General features: G+C 42.4%; 1 protein-coding gene across 1 annotated transcript; it reads left to right on the forward strand.

Annotated features, from left to right (window-relative positions):
• Nucleotides 1-93: 93 nt before the first annotated feature.
• Nucleotides 94-12,280, forward strand: LOC123990964 (saccharopine dehydrogenase-like oxidoreductase). Its single transcript, XM_046292026.1, has 12 exons — nucleotides 94-600; nucleotides 3,295-3,407; nucleotides 3,867-3,947; nucleotides 4,234-4,363; nucleotides 4,744-4,793; nucleotides 5,160-5,290; nucleotides 5,550-5,667; nucleotides 6,859-6,978; nucleotides 7,355-7,411; nucleotides 9,208-9,319; nucleotides 9,499-9,580; nucleotides 9,875-12,280. The coding sequence occupies exons 1-12, from the start codon at nucleotides 408-410 to the stop codon at nucleotides 9,969-9,971; spliced, it is 1,284 nt and encodes a 427-aa protein (XP_046147982.1). The 5' UTR covers nucleotides 94-407; the 3' UTR covers nucleotides 9,972-12,280.
• Nucleotides 12,281-17,319: the final 5,039 nt, after the last annotated feature.

Raw genomic sequence — 17,319 nt, forward strand, 5'->3', positions numbered from 1 at the left:
GTGCTCCTCTCAAGATGTAATACCACCAACAGGTCACAAGATGTCTCAGTGCACCATGAAACCAAACCAGCCACCATTATTCTAGAATTGTGTATTTATACTACGTACTATCAAGCGTTGGGCAAGAGCTCAGTCGACTCATACAATTGTGTTGCGTAGTTTATGTTTTAAGGCAAAGGTCGCGTTATTTCGGATATCCATATTATGCCTACCCATGTGGTTTTACATATCTCAGCTGTAGTATTTCAATCTCGATATATATTCTTTTTTTCCAAACATTGCAGTAATACCGAATGCATTGGTTAACATTGTAGTCAGTTGATTCATACGAAACACTACGAGAACAAATCCTTTTGCGCGTCACTCTGCGTAAACTAGGCAACAGTAAACGGACGTTTTAGTGCGCAATGGCGACTGTAACCTCTACCAGACCTTATCATATTATAATATTCGGAGCCTCCGGTTTTACCGGGCAGTTTGTGGTGGAAGAGGTAGCCCGGAGCGCCTTGGAAGGACCCAGCGGGTCTCTGAAATGGGCCTTGGCCGGGCGTAGCAGACAGCGGCTGGAGGGAGTTCTGAACCAAGCCGCCGAGACCCTCCGTACGTGTTTGACACTAATCAGAAAAGATAAGCGAGTGCCTGCTGCCAGTAAAATGTTTTTATGTCAAGCATGGTTTGACTAGGCTACTACTGTATAACGATTAACAGTGGCAACGGTTTCAGTTGCTTTTAAACAACAAGGCCTATACAATTGCATTTTTTTGTAAAAGGTGCTAGTAACAAAGGTTTCTTCAGTTTCTCTGCAGGGGAACCATTTTTATAGCGGTTCTTCCAATACACCTTTGTATAACAATTTGTACGGTTCTTCATTGCACTGATAGAATCAGAGGGTACTTCATTACACTGTAAAATAAAAAATCCCGGCTTCAGGTTGCAGTGAAAATATGGTATACCCTTAGGAAAATGAATTTGCAGTCAGAGTGCTGTGTAACTGCAGTACACGCCAATACTGCCTCCAAAATACACTTTTTTTTACAGCAGTAATTTTGCAGTGTAACCGCAGTTAGACTGCAGTATAACAGCAGCTGTACACGGCAGTTATTCTGCAATTACTGTGTCCAAAATACAACAGTGGACTGCAGTTACTGCACTTTTACTGCAGGTTCAAAACTGAAATCATTTTTTTGTAAGGGAATATACAAAAATATACTTTATTGTTAGAGCTGGATTAAGATGATGTTTCTATATATATATATATATATATATATATATATTAATCTCACAAGGAACCCTTTAGTTTTGTTTTGACCCTTTAGGGTAACCCAATTGGGTTCTACATAGAACCCTCTTGTTGCAGGATTCTGTCATCTGTCCCTATGGGGGAACCTTTTGGGGTGCCACATAGAACCCTTTGATTTGTCACTGTAGGGGAACCCTTTTGAGTTCCATTTAGAAACCTCATGAAGAACCTTCTGGTTCCAGGTAAAACCAATGACAGGTCTACAGATATACTTCTAGGATACTTCAGATGTGTTTATGGCATACACTGTTAGGTACTCGCCTGTCGGTGAGTACTGGTCAGTACCATTAAGGATACATGTGCACAAATCTAGTATAATGGTACATTTTTCTATTCAATATAAAGTAAAATCATTACTGCCCTCTGAAATGTAGGTGGGGTAGTACTGGCAGGGGCTCATTAGCATATCTGAGGGCATGATCTAAAATATGTTGTATTTGTGCCAACTATTAGTGGAAGTGTTGTACCAGTTTAAGTGGTTTAATTGTTATGTTGATGAAGGTTGAGCACCTCGTTTGTCCACTCCAGTTCAACAATCTTTGTAAGAGCTTATGACAATCAAGAGTTGCACTGTGAAGAGGTTACTGTGCATTTACCAGTAACTTAATAGCAGTTGGCCACCAGGAATTTCATTTTATTCCCCGTCTATAATTTACTGCCCGCTTGCTGCAAGTAGTTATTTTAAAATTCAGTAACTTCCCGTGACTGACCTCTGTCGCACTCACTGACCAGATGGTGTGGCTGGACGGTCAGTCGGTTGTCAACAATGAGGTTGAGGCCAGTTGAGGCTGTGATCCAAGTGTGCTAAAACCACAAAGGATTCTTAGTAGTTGTCAACTAATGCTAAGCTTGTAATCAGTATAGTTCAGTGAAAGTACAATAAGTTACTGTGAATTTTACACTAACTTCTGACAGCTAGTTACCAGTTAGGTAACGCAAACTTCCAGTCAGCTAACTGCCATTAAGTTACTGTGAAATACACAGCAGTGTTTGCCCTATATTCATTCAAATTGTTGCCACCGCGGCAAAAGAATATGAAGTCATTTTAGACATTTCTGTCGAGATGCGCTTTTAAATGGATAGTCATTGGCTCCATGACTGGAAGTCTATGGGAACAGCTAGCATATCATTGCGCTAACACTAGTAACAATGCACACCCACCCCCCTGCTAACCTTGCCACCACTGCTGGAGAAAAAAAAATCCCAGGGGAAACACTGCACAGTAACCTCTTAACAGTGCAGTTCTTCATGGTCACAAAGATTGCAGAACTGTCAGTGTTACAAGTAAAAGAGGTGCTCAACCTTTAACAACATAACCACCAACCACTTAAACTGGTCCAACACTGGGCACAAATACACAACATTCAGTAACTTGTGGTTTGCTGTACTTTCACTGCAACCAGTAGCCTCTAGTGTACTGTAAAATTACAGGAACCTTTTTAACAATCTATCGTTTCATGGAATAAAGTCGCAAGCCAATAACATGGAGGAGAGGGAAAGAACAGGATGGTTCTTCACAGCCAACACAGCAGGGAAGAACCCGACCTGAAAAATGGTGACACATATCACCCTCACCTCTGACAAAGCATCCCTCAGGAACCTTTTTTGGGGTTTGTTTTGTTGTATGGGCACGCAGTGTCCGTTGTTCTCTACGGGTGAACAGCAACACTGCTGAACTTGACCGTTAAACAGGTGTCTTGATATTTAACTGGGTACACAGGGACACTGCTGTTTAATCTTAGTTGATATTGATCCCATTGGCTTGCGACTTGCTTAGTAATGGTCACCAATGCAAACAATATGATCAGTGATTCAGAGGGGTTGGGTTAAACGCGGAAGACACGTTTCAGTTGAGTACATGCAGTTGTACAACAGACTACGTATTCCCCTTTCTAAATGCCTAATTTAAATATGGCATTGAGCTATGATTTGCTGTAAATGTGTGCGTTTTAACCTATGCGTGCATTCAGTACGACTTTGCTCTCTGTTTCCAGGTAAGCCGGAGTTAAGGACTGAAGTTGAAATCATTGTGGCTGATGTTTCCCAAGCAGATTCATTGGCCATCATGTGCCAACAAGGACTGGTTGTTCTCAACTGTGTGGGGCCAGTAAGTCTACAGTAATAATGAGTGTTGTTGTTATTGATACCTGGGATGAGGGCTGGCCTTTTGGGTTGTCATTTGTCCAGACTCCCAAGTTACTCTTGTCCCCAATGATAATTGGAAAGCTTGTTAGGAATATGCTGCCTGTGTAGCTGTGGCCACGGTACTGCTGTACAGTACAGTCGCCTCAGCTTTATCCGTGCGTATGGAACCTGTAATAGCATGTGGTCAATTGCAAAGGTATGGCAATGTGATAGGGAGATGATACTTTTGATAGAGGGTTGATGACACACACACACACACACACACACACACACACACACACACACACACACACACACACACACACACACACACACACACACACACACACACACACACACACACACACACACACACACACACACACACCCATACCTCCATTGACACCCAAATCTTATGGAGTCCTTTTTCTTGTCTCCCTAGTACAGGTTCTATGGTGAGCCAGTGGTTAAGGCCTGCATAGAGAATGGAGCCCACTGCGTAGACATCTGTGGAGAGCCTCAGGTAGTAGGCTCTGTCGTTACACAACACCATCATATTAAATGTCCGTCTATATGGCTCAATTCAGTGCCTTCACTAGCCTCGGCCTCCAACCTAGTTTTATTACTGTCTATTACTGTCTTTACAGAGACAACGATGGTAGGATATGCATTCGGATTTTAGGAGCTTTATGCTCATTTCATCCCTATTGCCAACATAGTCTGGTCGAAAGCAGTGCATGCCTTTTGGGATGCACCCCATGTCTCTCTGCTAGGTGTTTTTACGGTGGCCTTGTGTTGTGGCTCTGTAGTTCCTGGAGAGAATGCAACTGGAGTACCACAGCAGAGCGATGGACAGTGGAGTGTATGTGATTGGCAGCTGTGGCTTTGACTCCATACCAGCTGACATGGGCATCCTGTACACAAAGAGCCAGTTTAAAGGTAGAGCGCTACACTGTTAATTTTTTTAAACATGTTTTATTATAGAGAAACAGCACTTGTTTGTGTCTCTGGGTTTCTGATGGCAGCCATCTGTGAAGAAGACACAGTTCTCATGCTTATTTTTGCCCTTGACATTGTATCTGCAGGCTCTTTCTGCTTTACTGGTGTTTTTCCTGTTATCAATGATGAATTACAGCACCATTTTGGCAAAGAAAATGTTTGTGTTTTTAGCTGAATTCCAGACAGGGCGATAACAGCTACAGTACACAATTAACTCACTGCGTTAGTACCCTTTTCCAATGAGGTTTCTATCGGTGTGCTCGTCCAGTCTGTCCTTGAGTAAAGGATGTATAATAACCCTGTGTCATATCTGTTAACAGGAACACTGACAGCTGTGGAGAGCTTCCTGACTATACACACTGGTCCTGAGGTAGACAGCTCTATCACTTCCGGTTTCCTACATGCACTATGGGAAATGTAGTCATTACAAGTGATCTACTGTTGTGATGATTCCAAGGTCCACACCATTGTTTTGTTTAGATCCAACTATATGCCTCAATCCCGAGTGAATAGGAATTATAGGCACCATCTAATTTCATCATTTCGTTAGACACAACAAATGGCATGGGACACGGACGAGTAAACCACTTTTGAGGTCTGAAAATGTCAACAAACAATTTGTTTGTCGTCATGGGGAATTCTGATAGACTTTCATTTTGGAGTGAACCATTCCTTTAATAGTTTGTATGTTGTGATGGTGACTTGGCTTAAGCTTTGGGATATTCCTTCCCTGTAGGGAGGCTGTGCCCACGACGGCACGTGGCAGTCCGCCATCTACGGCTTTGCAGACAGCGGCTCCCTGAGGAAGCTGAGGAAGAAATTTGGCCACCAACCTCTCCCAGTTGTAGGAGCCACGGTCAAGAAGAGGTATTGGCAGATGTCTAAAGTACAGACAGTCTGTGTTCACTCCATTTCCATTCAAAGTCATTGCATTTGATTGGTATGGCACAGTTGTTTCTTGGCAATGCTGAAGTGGATTTAGAGGACTTGTCTATCAATATAGATTAAATGAGTTGATGGCGTCTGTCTGCGCTGAATTCTGTTGGATGCTGGTGCTGAAAATGTGAGAGTGTATTTGGAAGTAAACTGACGTATGTGTGTGTGTATGTGTGTGTGTATTCCTCAGGGGTAGCCTCTTCTTCAGTAAGGAGATTGACCAGTATGCCATACCCTTCATGGGCTCAGACCCATCAGTAGTCAGGAGATCCCAGCGCTTCCTGTATGAGGGCCATCAGGAGTTACCAGTAAGATCTAACACAACCACACACCTCTATTGCCTGACTGGCTGCCTGCGTTCAGTCACGCAACGATGCTACATTGTGGTCTTGCTGATGTGTAGAGGTTTGGCATGGCAAGAAAGCAATCAGTTGGCTAAAGCAGAAACAGACTGGTACCCAGGCTACCCCTCCTTTGCCCAGTATTTTATCCATTATGGCTACTCTATACAACTCAGTTGGTAGAGCATGGCACTTGCAGCGCCTCAATAGTAGGTTCGATACCTGGGACCACCCATATATGACGATAAGTCTGCAAAATTACGTTATTATTCTGTCATGTCCATAGTCTACCTCCGTATCTACGTGTCTCTCCCCTTCCTTGCTTTCACACCTCCTAATTAGGTCAAACAACTCTGTCTGTCAAACTTGTATTCCATTTACTAGCTTCCTGTGAAACTATATAATGAAGCCTCATTTACTCACAAACATCCAATGTGGAGAGAAATGGATTGTAAAGAACCCCTGTCTTTCTTCACGTGGGGAGAAATAGACTGTAAAGAACCCCTGTCTTTCATCATGTAAAGAACCCCTGTCTTTCATCATGTAGAGAGAGATTGTAAAGAACCCCTGTCTTTCTTCACGTGGGGAGAAATAGACTGTAAAGAACCCCTGTCTTTCATCATGTAGAGAGAGAGATTGTAAAGAACCCCTGTCTTTCTTCACGTGGGGAGAAATAGACTGTTTCTTTCATCATGTGAGAGAGAGAACCCTGTCTTTCTTCATGTGGGAGAGATTATAAAGAACCCCTGTCTTTCTTCACGTGGAGAGATTATAAAGAACCCCTGTCTTTCCCTAAAGAACCCCTGTCTTCTTGGGGAGAAATAGACTGTAAAGAACCCCTGTCTTGCTTCATGTGGAGAGAGATAAATGACAATGAGTCATAAAGCAGCTCCAAGTGATTCATCATCTTTCTCTCCTCATTATCTCTGTGGGGTTTCTCAACACTGCTCCTGGCTAATATAGTGCACTAGAGGTTATAGTGCCTGTGATGTGCCCTTTCTCTAGCCTTTCCATGGCCTGGGGGAGTACTATTTAGAAGGAGGGGACAGCAGTAGCTTACAGGAGTTAAAGGTTATTTATCGAGTTCCCTTCTCTTTCTACTTCTCTCCTTCTTTCTTTCTCTCTCCCTTTCTTTCCCCCTCCCGCCTCCCTCTTCAGGTCCAGTACTCTGCGTATGTAGGGGTCGGTGGCGTCTGGTCGTTGATAAAGATGTTCTGTGGTGGCCTGCTCTTCTGGTTCCTAGGGAAGTTCGGCCTGGGAAGGAAGCTCCTCATTACGGTGTGTGTCCAAAATGGCTATTGTCTTATAGTTCACTACTTTTGACCAGAGCCCAAGACCATGTTCCCTATATTGTGCACTACTTTTTACGCGGGCCCCTACAGTGTATTTCTCCACATTAGATGTCTGTGGAAATTATATTAACCAAGTAGTTTGGTTACCAATCTTGTACAAATAGTCAGTCACAGTTGGTTGGCTTAATTAAGGGTAGTTAAAGGAGTGCAGGAAAAGACTCAAACAAATGGTCTGTCAGATCTGTGTGAATATAACATACATTTACTGTACAGTGATAACAAGAAGAGAAATGACCTGTGTTGGAGATGGGAGGTAATCAGCTCAATTTTCCGGTGAATTGGTTGATGTTTCTGCTCCTCAGTTTCCAGAGTTCTTCTCCTTTGGCGTGTTCACCAAGGCTGGACCCAGCAGGAAGCAGGTACAGTAGTGGACTCAGGCTCGATGGAAACAGTACATGAATGGCCCGGTCATAGCCATGTGTCTAGTGAGAATAACCTCCATAAACGTTTCATGCTTAAGTCAAGTTTTGGATGCAGGCATTGTAGAATGTTGATAACATATATACAGTGGGGCAAAACATTATTTAGTCAGCCACCAATTGTGCAAGTTCTCCCACTTAAAAAGATGAGAGGCCTGTAATTTTCATCATAGGTACACTTCAACTATGACAGACAAAATGAGAAGGAAAAAAATCCAGAAAATCACATTGTAGGATTTTTAATGAATTTATTTGCAAATTATGGTGGAAAATAAGTATTTGATCAATAACAAAAGTTTATCTCAATACTTTGTTATATACCCTTTGTTGGCAATGACAGAGGTCAAACATTTTTTGTAAGTCTTCACAAGGTTTTCACACACTGTTGCTGGTATTTTGGCCCATTTCTCCATGCAGATCTCCTCTAGAGCACTGATGTTTTGGAGCTGTTGCTGGGCAACACAAACTTTCAACTCCCTCCACAAAGATTTTCTATGGGGTTGAGATCTGGAGACTGGCTAGGCCACTCCAGGAAATTGAAATGCTTCTTACGAAGCCACTCCTTCGTTGCCCGGGCGGTGTGGATCGTTGTCATGCTGAAAGACCCAGCCACGTTTCATCTTCAATGCCCTTGCTGATGGAAGGTTTTCACTCAAAATCTCACGATACATGGCCCCATTCATTCTTTCCTTTACACAGATCAGTCGTCCTGGTCCCTTTGCAGAATAACAGCCCCAAAGCATGATGTTTCCACCCCCATGCTTCACAGTAGGTATGGTGTTCTTTGGATGCAACTCAGCATTCTTTGTCCTCCAAACACGACAAGTTGAGTTTTTACCAAAAAGTCATATTTTGGTTTCATCTGACCATATGACATTCTCCCAATCTTCTTCTGGAATATCCAAATGCTCTCTAGCAAACTTCAGACGGGCCTGGATGCTGGACATGTACTGGCTTAAGCAGGGGGACACGTCTGGCACTGCAGGATTTCAGTCCCTGGCGGCGTAGTGTGTTACTGATGGTAGGCTTTGTTACTTTGGTCCCAGTTCTCTGCAGGTCATTCACTAGGTGCCCCCGTGAGGTTCTGGGATATTTGCTCACTGTTCGTGTGATCATTTTGACCCCACAGGGTGAGATCTTGTGTGGAGCCCCAGATTGAGGGAGATTGCCAGTGGTCTTATATGTCTTCCATTTCCTAATAATTGCTCCCACAGTTGATTTCTTCAAACCAAGCTGCTTACCTATTGCAGATTCAGTCTTCCCAGCCTGGTGCAGGTCTACAATTTTGTTTCTGGTGTCCTTTGACAGCTCTTTGGTCTTGGCCATAGTGGAGTTTGGAGTGTGATTGTTTGAGGTTGTGGACAGGTGTCTTTTATACTGATAACAAGTTCAACCAGGTGGCATTAATACAGGTAACGAGTGGAGGACAGAGGAGCCTCTTAAAGAAGAAGTTACAAGTCTGTGAAAGCCAGAAATCTTGCTTGTTTGTAGGTGACCAAATACTTATTTTCCACCATAATTTGCAAATAAATTCATTAAAAAATCCTACAATGTGATTTTCTGGATTTTTTTTTCTCATTTTGTCTGTCATAGTTGAAGTGTACCTATGATGAAAATTACAGGCCTCTCTCATCTTTGTAAGTGGGAGAACTTCACAATTGGTGGCTGACAAAATACTTTTTTGCCCCACTGTATATATATAAATATAGCGCTAAGACTCTTCTTTCCTATCCCAGATGGAGGGAACATCTTTTAGTCTGACGTTTTTCGGGGAGGGCTATGCTGAGGGGCTGGACCCGTCTCAGGGAAGACCCAACGCTAAGATATGTACCCAGATACACGGAGCAGGTAATACATTATCTCTGATTGTAGCCTTGTTTTTGGTTTAGTTGTAATGCAGGTCAGGGTCATGTCTATTCATGCTCTGTCCAATGTCCAAACAGTGCTTATTATTTTCTCCGTTTTGATTATCATTGGTCTACTATAGTTTTTGTTGATAAACTATGTTGACTTTCATTGGTCCACAGAGCCTGGCTATGTAGCCACACCTGTTGCTATGGTACAGGCAGCTATCACTGTGCTGAATGAACCACAATTCCTTCCTATAAAGTGAGTCAGGTGCCTCTCACTCTCTCTCTCTCTCGTGAATATTTTATAGTTCTACAAGGAATAAAGTCCTACACACTGGTACATCAAATATGCAGCTATCATTACTGTTCACATTGGTACATCAAATATGCAGCTATCATTACTGTTCACATTGGTACATCAAAAATGCAGCTATCATTACTGTTCACACTGGTACATCAAATATGCAGCTATCATTACAATGTAACAGTACATATATATGGTAATATATGCATGTACAGGACCTAGGAGTAAACACTATGTTGTGATTGACAGGGGAGGAGTGTACAGTCCAGGAGCTGCATTTGCCAGGACAACTCTCATTGACCGCCTCAACAGACATGGCCTGGTGTTCTCAGTGAAGAGATTCTGACGAGAGGGTCTGAGAAAAAGGACTTATGTCTGTGCCCAATCCCAAATCCAACCCCTAGGACATGTTTGGCTGCTAAATTCTGGTGCATTTCGTGCATCTGGGTGGCGGTGGCATTTCTATTATATCTGAGAGGTTTGGATTTGAACAGTTCTTTTGTTAGCAATATAGAAATTGGTAATATCTTCACTTTGCCCTCTGGTGGGCTTGGTAGTATATTCACCATATTGCTTATACCCATCCAATCCTTTCAGATCTACATGAAGTGCCATGGTGTACAGGCGAATAGGGTGTTGAGCGATACTCGAACCCCCTATCACCCCCTAGCCCTAGTCCCACCAGCTCTGCGTATCTATTGCTTAAAGCGATGACTGCTGTGGTCAAATGTTAGAGGAAATACTGGATGTCAATATTAGGCCAACTGGACAAACCTCATCCCCTTACAGCTGTATCGGTCTCCCCTTAGAGCCGTACACGATCAGCCTTTCTATCAGGCTGAGGACACAGGCATTCAGACAGCCGGCCACATTGTTACCATTCTCGTCTGTGTGTCTCTCATGGCCCGTTTCAACTGTCCTTTTAATGGCTTCAGAATTTTGGTCATGCAGAGGTGTCACTCAATCTCTCGGTGGGTTTCAAATCAATTGTCCGTAAACCAAGTGACTTATTTGTGTTGTCAACGTGTAAGTGAGTGTCCTTGACTCAGATTACAGCTCTCCACAGTAGGATGTAGTGGAGGACTAGTCTAAGGGCTGTTGTGTGGTCTTGTAGCCAAGAAAGGACTGTGGCCTCTCGGTCTTTAATTTGTGTTTTAATTCACATTTTAACACACATATTTTGCCACAGTGTGCGTGCGTGTGCTCGTCACATGGCATTTAGTCAGACTAGTCCCAGGGCATTATAAGAAAGACTTTGGGTGTTTCAGATACTTCCGAATAATACCAGTGTTTTATACACGTGGTGTTATTCTGTTTTTGTGTTATGTAAAAATAACAAGCACGCAATACATACTGCTCTGTACAAGTATAAACACACACATATGGTAACCTGAAAATGTGACAACAAATATCGCCTCAGACTGTGTGACCTAAATAATGTTTATAAGCGAACAAAAATGGTTTCAAATGAGGTCGACCAATGCCCATCAGCACATTCAGGACCCAACCTCCCCACTAGGTGGTGGTGTTTCTCTAATTACACATTCCCTTCCCACTTCCCAAATATTTACACGCCACTAACTAGATGAGCTGTCAGTTAAGGTAATTCGCCTGTGAGAGGATACATGGGATGGTACAATATTTAACCTCAAATAAAAGTCCATGTATACACATTTAGCCAGAATGGATGGGGGAGGCGGGGTTTATCATGGGTAACAGATGTGGTTACGTGAATGAGGAGGGTCAAGGTTGGAAGAACCTGGGAGGCATTGTCTCTAGACTGTGACTCAACCTCCTTTCTCTTACCTCCTTAGCCTCCCTTCCCTCTTCAGCTCTGTCTCTCCCCTTCCACCACCACTATTGCAACAACTCTGTTAGCAGAGCATTACAGAGAGAGAGAAAGGGAGAGAGAGACAGAGAGAGTAGTGTCCTCATTCTACTGTAGTGATACAGAGGGAAATAGACAGGTTTGTTCAATCATAAAACTGTGGGAGAGTAATTGTTAAGTAGCGTGGTTAAGTACAGGGTGTATAGCATAGCTATACGTGTTGCTGAGGAAACGAACAGGGAAAGGGAGAAAGAGAGCAAGACAGGAGGATGCAGTGGTTTGTTTCCCTATGCACATAGGCTACAGGAGCCCCAATCCCTCTTCCCTGCCCTCCTCTCCCTCCCCCACATCCCGCCATCGTGGGTGTGATGTTATTCATGCCATCTCCCTCTCCATGGCCAGCTCATCCCCTCTTCTATCTCCCTCTCCTTTCCCCTCATCTCTTCATCCCCTCTCCTTTCCCCTCATCTCTTCATCCCCTCTTCAATCACCTTTCTACTCCTCAATCCTCTCCTGCTGTCTTGTCTCCTCTTCACTTCTCCTTTGCTCTCTCCCACTCTCCATCTCCTCTCTTATCCTCCCCTCTTCTGACTGATCCCTTCCTCAGTCCAGCAAACAGCCTCCACCCTATCAGTTAGGCATGATGTTTAGAGTGGGCTGCTGAGCAAAACATCTATCGGGCGCTCCCAGCCCCGCACTCACTCTCTATTTAACTATCTCTCTCTCCCTTTCTCTCTTGTCTTTTCTGTTATTCCTTTCTTTCTCCTCTGATTTTCTGTTTACCTTATCTCTCTTCCCCACCATCTCTTTCTATTTCTTTCTTTCATCCTCTTATTGTCTCTCTCTGTCCTCTCTCTCAGTGGTGACCCATCATTCAGGGCAGGTGGGGCCTGTTTTGCATGTTATTTTGGCATTAATACATGTCACAAATCAGTTAGAAAACAATGTAAAAAATAAGTTATTGAGTTAATAAAGACGCATAAAAACATGTTCTCTTTTTTTGCTTTCTTGAGAAAGGCAGCTCCAAAATGCCGGTGTTTCAGTCCAGCTCAGTGCTTTCTGTGGCGGAGGGGCAGCCAGATGAAAAACACAGTGTGTTGGTCATCTTCTCTAGTTGCGCCATGATTGGCTCAGTGTTCTATCACTCATGGGAAAACTAAATGACCGCAAAACCTACATGGAAAGCTAGAAAGTTCAAGCCACCTTGGGTGCTGCCATAGATTTACATTAGAAGTGCCCATCCAAGAAGGCTCAAGGTCATTGGCCACAGATAAAATGACGTCAAATCACGTTATATCTACCGTAGCTTTGATTGAACTGATCATGTCAACATCATACTTTCAAAATCTTAGCTAGCAAACTAGACACGCAGTCATCATTAATCATGTCGACAATCTACTGGCAAATCCTTTTCATATGAAGAGAAATTATAGATGAAACGTATTGGTGCTCATCAGCCATTGGACATAAACACAAGTTGGAAATCACAGATTCAACAATGAGTGGTTTGGAAGGAATCAGTGGCTAACTGCATGTGTTGCAAAGCAATCACTATTTTGCTTCCCCTGTATGCTATGTAGCGTTCAAAACAACTGGAAATTCAGAACTGGAAAATCTCAACCTTCAGTGAGTTCAAGACAGCTGGGATTCAGGAAAAAACTAGCTCCAAATGGAAAAATAATTTTTGAACGGTCATCCAAGTCGGAAACTCTGGCATCTTTCTAGAACTCCGACCTGAAGATCACCGACGTCATGATTCGACCTTGTTTTTTTTCCATGTTCCCAGTTGTCTTGATAGCACTGTTGTGTCTTTACTATCATTAAACTGAAGACATAGGAGAATGTGCCCTAGTGGGTTAAACCGGCATGGTGGCTTGTTAGACAAAAGGGGAAGTGGGGGTCGACTAAGAAGTCACTACATAGTGAAAATTATAACAATTGAAATGCTAATCCCTTGCACATGAATGCTCACTCATTCGGGAACAATTGCAATCAATATAAACTGCTCAAAAAAAATAAAGGGAACACTAAAATAACACATCCTAGATCTGAATGAATGAAATATTCTTATTAAATACTTTTTTCTTTACATAGTTGAATGTGCTGACAACAAAATCACACAAAGATTATCAACGGAAATCAAATTTATCAACCCATGGAGGTCTGGATTTGGAGGATGGTCTCCTGAGGGATCTCCTCCCAGACCTGGACTAAAGCATCCGCCAACTCCTGGACAGTCTGTGGTGCAACGTGGCGTTGGTGGATGGAGCGAGACATGATGTCCCAGATGTGTTCAATTGCATTCAGGTCTGGGGAACGGGCGGGCCAGTCCATAGCATCATGCGGCCCCCCAAAGAAATGCCACCCCACACCATGACTGACCCACCGCCAAAACGGTCATGCTGGAGGATGTTGCAAGCAGCAGAACGTTCTCCACGGCGTCTCCAGACTCTGTCACGTCTGTCACATGTGCTCAGTGTGAACCTGCTTTCATTTGTGAAGAGCACAGGGCGCCAGTGGCGAATTTGCCAATCTTGTTGTTCTCTGGCAAATGCCAAAAGTCCTGCACGGTGTTGGGCTGTAAGCACAACCCCCACCTGTGGATGTCGAGCCCTCATACCACCCTCATGGAGTCTGTTTCTGACCGTTTGAGCAGACACATGCACATTTGTGGCCTGCTGGAGGTCATTTTGCAGGGCTCTGGCAGTGCTCCTCCTGCTCCTCCTTGCACAAAGGTGGAGATAGCGGTCCTGCTGCTGGGTTGTTGCCCTCCTACGGCCTCCTTCACGTCTCCTGATGTACTGGCCTGTCTCCTGGTAGCGCCTCCATGCTCTGGACACTACGCTGACAGACACAGCAAACGTTATTGCCACAGCTCGCATTGATGTGCCATCCTGGATGAGCTGCACTACCTGAGCCACTTGTGTGGGTTGTAGACTCCGTCTCATGCTACCACTAGAGTGAAAGCACCGCCAGCATTCAAAAGTGACCAAAACATCAGCCAGGAAGCATGGGAACTGAGAAGTGGTCTGTGGTCACCTTATTGCATTTTCATTTTCCAAATGGGTGGTTATTTAGACTGCCTAAGATTCTGCATTTACGATAGCATCCCTTTGTTACGCAATCTTCCCACGCTCTCATTCAAACCCAACCCCCTCTCTTTGTGTAACCAGCCGTCATATCGGTTCCGTCCACCAGGGACATTTTCTTGTATGACATCATTTGTAATCAATGTATGATCCATTCTGTGTATGTGTAATTCTGTGTGATTGTTTAGGTATTTAGTAAATAAATAATTAAACCAAATGTTGTATTGCTGATTCAACTTGTTAGCCAGCGTTCGTTAAGATAACCAAGAATTTACAACTTTCAGATAAGACTGAGTAAGGTGATGATTAAATATTGACTGCTATTGAGGTTAAAGGTTACCAGGGCTTTAAGAGTTTATTCGGAAGATAACAGCTCTATAAACATTATTTTGTGGTGCCCCGACTTTCTAGTTAATTACATTTACATAGTTAGTTCAATCAGGTAATATTAATTACAGAAAAATATTTTATAGAATAGCATGTCATATCACTTAATCCGGCATAGCCAAAGACACGGCACTCTTAAAAACTTGATACTTTCTGGAAAGTAACCATTATTTACTATTTACATCTGGGGTTGCTGTACATATCTTTAACCTATTCTGTAAGAGATTCACCAAAATTAAAGTAATCCAGGCATTAATATTTAAATTATAGTCGTACTTTATCAAATGCCTTTTCAAAATCTGCAATGACAAAATCTGCCAGGCCTGGTATCTTCGATGTTTCATAATGTTATATTGTTTCAAGTAATTGTCGTATATTATCTCCAGTATATCGTCCATGTAAAAAAACTGATCAGGACAATATATCTGGTAAAACCTTTTTTATTCTATGTGCTATGCATTTCGCCAGGATTTTTGCATCACAACATTGAAGTGTAAGAGGCCTCCAGTTTTTTTTAATGGACTGGATCGTTATACCACATGGGTCCTGTTTTACTAGTAATGAAATCAGACCTTGTTGAGTACCTGAAAGTCTACCATTTGTATAAGAGTAATTAAGACACGCTAATAATGGATCGTTGAGTACATCAAAAAAGGTCTGACATACCTCTACCGGTATACTGTCAAGCCCTGGTGTTTTTCCAGACTGAATTTTTTTTTTTGTCTCAAAGTTCCTCTTCTGTAAATTGACCTTCACACAGGTCTTTCTGTAAATTGACCTTCACACAGGTCTTTCTGTAAATTGACCTTCACACAGGTCTTTCTGTAAATTGACCTTCACACAGGTCTTTCTGTAAATTGACCTTCACACAGGTCTTTCTGTAAATTGACCTTCACACAGGTCTTTCTGTAAATTGACCTTCACACAGGTCTTTCTGTAAATTGACCTTCACACAGGTCTTTCTGTAAATTGATCTTCACACAGGTCTTTCTGTAAATTGACCTTCACACAGGTCTTTCTGTAAATTGACCTTCACACAGGTCTTTCTGTAAATTGACCTTCACACAGGTCTTTCTGTAAATTGACCTTCACACAGGTCTTTCTGTAAATTGACCTTCACACAGGTCTTTCTGTAAATTGACCTTCACACAGGTCTTTCTGTAAATTGACCTTCACACAGGTCTTTCTGTAAATGCGGCGGCAGGGTAGCCTAGTGATTAAAGCGGTGGACTAGTAAACGGAAGGTTGCAAGTTCAAATCCCCGAGCTGACAAGGTACAAATCTGTTGTTCTACCCCTGAAGTTAACCCACTGTTACTAGGCCGTCATTGAAAATAAGCATTTGTTCTTAACTGACTTGCCTAGTTAAAGAAAGGTAAAATGTGTTAATTTTACATTGTTATTCTTCTTCTTATTATTATTAGGAAAGACATCCTTACAGTTAACATCATTCAGTGAAAATGGAGGAGACTGAAAGGAAAACATATGCTTAAAATATTTTGCTTCTTCTTTCAAAATATTATTTGGTGAATCATGGATAATCATTTGTAACAAGTTTCTGTAAATTATTCTTGGTGGAATTTCTATGTTAAATATGTTTTTTTTTTAATTGGTGCATTTAAAAAAAATCCATCCAATTTGCTTTATTTTTGTAATATATCCAATAGGCTTTGATTAAATTTCCAATATCCCGTCCACGTGATGTGGAGGCCAATTTAGATGGTGGTCCGATCTCATTTGGTCTTCTATTAATAAGTAATCAAGACGGCTAACTCGATTAAGCATCCTCCATGTATATCTCACTAGGTCAGGGTTTTTCAACCTCAAAATATCCACTATTTCTGATGTATGCATGGTCTTAATATATAATAATAATAATAATATATGCCATTTAGCAGACGCTTTTATCCAAAGCGACTTACAGTCATGTGTGCATACATTCTACTTATGGGTGGTCCCGGGGATCGAACCCACTACCCTGGCGTTACAAGCGCCATGCTCTACCAACTGATCTCCTTAAGTGCTTGAGGGTGATAGTTTGTAGAGTGATTTCCTTTACGATCCATTGAGTACTTCAAACCGTATTAGAATCTCCCACCCTAAAAATAGATGATTTCGTTGCTTGTGAGCTCAATACATTATTAAATATATTTTCAAAGAAGTGTGGATCATCATTTTTTTTACACATATGGATTAATTAAACAGATCTGTTTTTGGTCCAATAGTGTATTTAAAATAATCCATCTTCCTTGTGGATCTGTTTGCACAGTTTGCACAATACCTCGAGACTTCTTTATATTAGACATTGCATGCCAGCTGTTATTGACAAATATACACACACCCCCACCACTTGTCTTAGTAGACGTAGCTTCTCTGTCCTGCCTATGCATA

Source organism: Oncorhynchus gorbuscha, linkage group LG12 (assembly GCF_021184085.1).
Source record: "Oncorhynchus gorbuscha isolate QuinsamMale2020 ecotype Even-year linkage group LG12, OgorEven_v1.0, whole genome shotgun sequence".
Taxonomy (NCBI): domain Eukaryota; kingdom Metazoa; phylum Chordata; class Actinopteri; order Salmoniformes; family Salmonidae; genus Oncorhynchus; species Oncorhynchus gorbuscha.

Excerpts from the sequence above, each read along its gene's own strand:
- LOC123990964 (XM_046292026.1), top strand. The coding sequence starts at position 408 with ATGGCGACTGTAACCTCTACCAGACCTTATCATATTATAATATTCGGA. Across the intron at positions 601-3,294 it reads CCAAGCCGCCGAGACCCTCC|GTAAGCCGGAGTTAAGGACT; the intron begins GTACGTGTTTGA and ends CTCTGTTTCCAG. Across the intron at positions 5,291-5,549 it reads GGAGCCACGGTCAAGAAGAG|GGGTAGCCTCTTCTTCAGTA; the intron begins GTATTGGCAGAT and ends TGTATTCCTCAG.